Below are 5,093 nucleotides of genomic sequence, written 5' to 3' on the forward strand. Positions count from 1 at the left end.
GAATGTAGAAATGTCTTTTATCAAAGCTCGAATCTTATTACAGATAGGAATATCCATACTGAAGAAAATAATTACAAATTTAGTGAATGTGGTCAAGTTTCTAACCAGTCATCACAACTTACTCAACATCCAAGTATTCATGCTAAGGAGGAACACTGCAAGTGGAATAAAGGTGGGAAAGTCTTTCCTCAATTCTCAAATCTAAACAGACACAGGAAAACCCATACTGGAGGGAAACCTAACCAATGCACAGAATGTGGCAAAACCTTTAGGAAGCCCTCAAACCTTACTCGACATCTCAGAACTCATACTGCAGAGAAGACTTATAAATGTACAGAATGTGGCAAAGCCTTTACCCGGAGTTCAAACCTTAATCAACATAGGCGAATGCACACTGGGGAAAAACCATATAAATGTCAGAATTGTGGAAAAGCCTTTAACACAAGTACGACACTTATTCAACATCAGCGAATGCATACTGGGGAAAAACCATACAAGTGTAAAGAGTGTGGCAAAGCTTTTATCAGTTGCTCAAATCTTAGTCAACATCAGAGAAGTCATACTGGGCAGAAGCCTTATACATGCAGAGAATGTGGGAAAGCCTTTAGGAGTTCCTCATATCTCACTGTGCATCAGCGAATTCATACTGGGGAGAAGCCTTATAAATGTACAGACTGTAACAAAGCCTTTAATCAGCGCTCGAACCTTCTCCGTCATCAGATAATTCATACTGGGAAGAAACTGTACAACTGTATAGAATGTGGCAAAGCCTACACCAGGCGATCACATGTTACTCAACATCAGCGAATCCATACAGGAGAGAAGCCTTATAAATGTACAGAATGTGGCAAAGCCTTTACTCAGGGTTCAAACCTGAATCGACATAGGCGAGTCCACACTGGGGAAACACCATATAAATGTCAGAACTGTGGGAAAGCCTTTAACCAAAGCACGGCACTTACGCAACATCAGCGAATGCATACTGGGGAGAAACCATACAAGTGTAAAGAGTGTGGCAAAGCTTTTATCAGTTGCTCAAATCTTAATCAACATCAGAAAATTCATACTGGGGAGAAGCTATACAAATGTACAGAATGTGGCAAAGCCTTTACCAGGAGTTCACATGTTACTCAACATCAGCAAATTCATACAGGAGAGAAGCCTTATAAGTGTACAGAATGTGGCAAAGCCTTTACCAGGCGTTCACATGTTACTCAACATCAGCGAGTTCATACAGGAGAGAAGCCTTATAAATGTAGAGAATGTGGCAAAGCCTTTAATCAGACTTCAAACCTTAATCAACATAGGCGAATTCATACCGGGGAGAAACCATACCAATGTAAAGAATGAGGCAAAGGTTTTAACTGCCACTCAAACCTTACTTGCCATAAAATAATTCATACTGCCAAGTAGTCTTACAAATATAAATAATGTGACAGAGCCTTGAAGTGAGCCATCACCTCATTCAGCATCAAAGATCGTGTCCTAGAGAGAGACTGTACAAATGTAATAAGTGATGAAAGAGGTTTGTCCTAAACACATACAACACAAAACGCCAGAGAGTTCATATTGGGAAGAACACTTAATGCTATAAGAAATGTACGAAATGAATTTAAAAACTCAGGTCTAAATAAATATCAGAGAATTCATCAAAGATAGCATTCAGTCATTAAGCCTTTTCTGGTATTACTTTATGTCAGGATATTATAGAAAATAATCCAAAGTTAAAACACTTAGAAAAATTATTTCTTACTGTGGATCATAGGATCAAGGTGAGAGATGTTTGACAGAACAATCGTCATTGTATCCTCATTTATATTGACATTATGTGAAAGTGAAATTTAATATAATTGGAGTCTCAAAGTACTACATGATATACCCCTGTTTCTAGTGTATATGTGAACTAAGTTTCTTTTTTTAGTGAAAAAAAATTAGTTAATATTCTTGATCTTTGCTGCCTCAAAGTTAAATGAAGCCCTTCTATGTTAGGTGGAAATAGTTTTTATCTACTTTTCTATGGAATATTAAGGACCTTGAAATGTGAAATATACAATGAAAGTCTAAATGAAGGTGATGACTGTCATTGTTTAAAATATCCCTCTATGTCACAATTAGGTAAGTGTTCCGAAAACAATTCTTTGTATTAAAGTAAGACAGAGGGTCATTCTAAATTTTAAATAGTGGGGCCAGTGGTTCTTTATGGTTATAAAGATGGCAGTTCACTAAAATCCCAATATATTTTTATAACAGCAATAACTAGAAGTCATAAATTTTACTTGACAAGGTAGCAATCAGGAAATCTTATACCTAAGAAAAATATATGTAATGTTTCCATGAAAGTTTATTTAATTAATGTACATCTTTGTTTACTAAGTAATTTTTCTCCGTAAACCATAAATATCTTATTTCTCTGATCAGTATATCAGAAGAACAAGAATGTTTCCAGATGCTTGTAATCTATATTTTGATCAAAGATTATAAACTTTGGAAAGTTTTATTTAGCTTATGTGTGAACTTACTATATGTTAATAAAAATGGAATGGCTTTTAATTTATTAAGCTTCAGGTATAATTGACGAAGTGTTCTCATCAGTAACAGGCTTCTCAGGTGGTTCAATAGTAAACAATCTGCCTGCCAATGCAGGGGTCACAGAAGGTGTGGGTTCCATCCCTGGGTCAGAAAGATCCCCTGGACAAGGAAATGACAACCAGCTCCAGTATTTTTGCTGGAGAATCCCGTGGACAGAGGAGCTTGATGGGCTACAGTCCATGGTTGCAGAGTCAGACACAACTAAGCATACACACAAGTATTCCACCACCAACATAAAGATTAATACCAACATTATCATCTCCCAGGTTTTTTTAAATTGTCAATAACTGATGGTGAATATCCAGCCCGACATTTCACAGATGTATTTTGCATATAAGTTAAATAAGCAGGGTGACAATATATAGCCTTGATGTACTCCTTTCCCAATTTGGAACCAGTCTGTTGTTCCATGTCCAGTTCTAACTGTTGCTTCTTGACCTGTATACAGATTTCTCAGGAGGTACCACTCAGGAGGTAGATTTCTAAGGTGATCTGGCATTCTCATCTCTTTAAAAAGTGTCCGCAGTTTGTTGTGATCCAAACAGTCAAAGGCTTTGGCATAGTCAATAAAGCAGAAGTAGATGTTTTTCTGGAACTCTCTTGCTTTCTTGATGATCCAGCAGAAGTTGGCAATTTGATCTCCGGTTCTTCTGCCTTTTCTAAGTTCAGCTTGAAAATCTGAATGTTCACAGTTCACGTACTATTGAAGCCAGGCTTGGAAAATTCTAAGCATTACTTTGCTAGCGTGTGAGATGAGTGCAATTGTACGGCAGTTTGAACATTCTTCGGCGTTGCCTTTCCTTGGGATTGGCATGAAAACTGACTTTTTCTGTCCTGTGGCCACTGCTGAGTTTTCCAAATTTGCTGGCATAGTGAGTGCATCACTTTAACAGCATCATCATCTTTTAGGATTTTAAATAGCTCAGCTGGAATTCCATCATCTTCACTAGCTTTGTTCATAGTGATGCTTCCTAAGCATCTGGATGAAACACAAGCTGGAATCAAGATTGCTGGGAAAACTATCAATAGCCTCAGATATGCATATGACACCATCCTTATGGCAGAAAGTGAAGAAGAACTAAAGAGCCTCTTGATGAAAGTGGAAGAGGAAAGTGAAAAAGTTGGCTTAAAACTCAACATTCAGAAAACTTAAGATCATGACATCTGGTCCCATCACTTCATGGCAAATAGATGGGGAAACAGTGGAAACAGTGAAAACAGTGAAAGACTTTATTTTGGGGGGCTCCAAAATCACTGCAAGTGGTGACTGCAGCCATGAAATTAAAAGACACTTGCTCCTTGGAAGAAAAGCTATGACCAACCTAGACAGCATAGTAAAAAGCAGAGACATTACTTTGCCAAAGAAGGTCTGTCTAATCAAAGTTATTGTTTTTTCAGTAGTCATGCATGGATGTAAGAGTTGGACTATAAAGAAAGCTAAGTGCCAAAGAATTGATGCTTTTGAACTGTGGTGTTGGAGAAGACTCTTGAGAGTCCCTTGGACTGCAAGGAGATCCAACCAGTCCATCCTAAAGGAGATCAGTCCTGAATATTCACTGGAAGGACTGATGCTGAAGCTGAAACTCCAATAATTTGGCCACCTGATGTGAAGAACTGATTCATTTGAAAAGACCCTGATACTAGAAAAGATTGAAGGCAGGAGGAGAAGCAGACGACAGAGGATGAGATGGTTGGATGGCATCACCAACTCGATGGACATGAGTTTGAGTAAGCTCCAGGAGTTGGTGATGGACAGGGAAGCCTAGCGTGCTGCAGTTCATGGGGTCACAAAGAGAGAGACATGACTGAGTGAGTGAACTGAACTGACTGACTGATGATGAGTATAAAATATCTGTAATAGCACAGTTGGATGACATCTCATGGGGCTTCCCAGATAGTGTTAGTGGTAAAAAAAAAAAAAAAAATCTCCCTACCAATGCAGAAGACATAAGAGATGCTAGTTAGATCCCTGAGTCCAGCAAATCCCCTGGAGGATGGCAGGGCACCCCACTCAAGTATTCATGCCTGGAGAATCCCATGGACAGAGGAGCCTGGAAGGCTGCAGCCTATGCGGTTGCAAAGAGGCACACACAACTGAAGCGACTTAGCACGCACACAGAATGACATCTCATAGTAATTCCTTTTTTTCTACTGGCTGTAACCCTCAAATAATTGGAGATCATATTTTTCATAAATGGAACAGTGTGTCATTTTCTCATCTTAACTACTGGGACATTATGATGGTTACAATATGGATTCATAGGAGTATTGATGAGAGTTACCTACACTGCTTCAAGATATTGCTGCCTTGGCATCATTTGTATAGACCAGAAGCCCACGGGTGCCTTGCTTTGACACCAATTATTCTCATAAGTACACGTACTAATTATACGTGCCTGAAAATTCATGAGCAAATGTAAATTCCTCATAGGTCTTCCCCAGCAGCCCAGGAAACCAGCACCCTTCCTAAACCCCAGGCCCTTCTATTTTTACTTACTCATTTA

The 5,093-nt window shown here is 38.8% G+C and overlaps 1 protein-coding gene across 1 annotated transcript; it reads left to right on the forward strand.

Moving 5' to 3' along the window:
* Nucleotides 1-18: 18 nt before the first annotated feature.
* LOC139034308 (zinc finger protein 420-like) lies at nucleotides 19-1,413 on the forward strand (the record flags this gene model as incomplete). The annotated part of the gene is given in 1 exon segment (XM_070464759.1): nucleotides 19-1,413. A coding segment is annotated over 1 exon segment (1,395 nt), but the record flags the coding sequence as incomplete, so codon positions are not given.
* Nucleotides 1,414-5,093: the final 3,680 nt, after the last annotated feature.

Source organism: Odocoileus virginianus, unplaced genomic scaffold (genome assembly GCF_023699985.2).
Source record: "Odocoileus virginianus isolate 20LAN1187 ecotype Illinois unplaced genomic scaffold, Ovbor_1.2 Unplaced_Contig_370, whole genome shotgun sequence".
Lineage (NCBI taxonomy): Eukaryota > Metazoa > Chordata > Mammalia > Artiodactyla > Cervidae > Odocoileus > Odocoileus virginianus.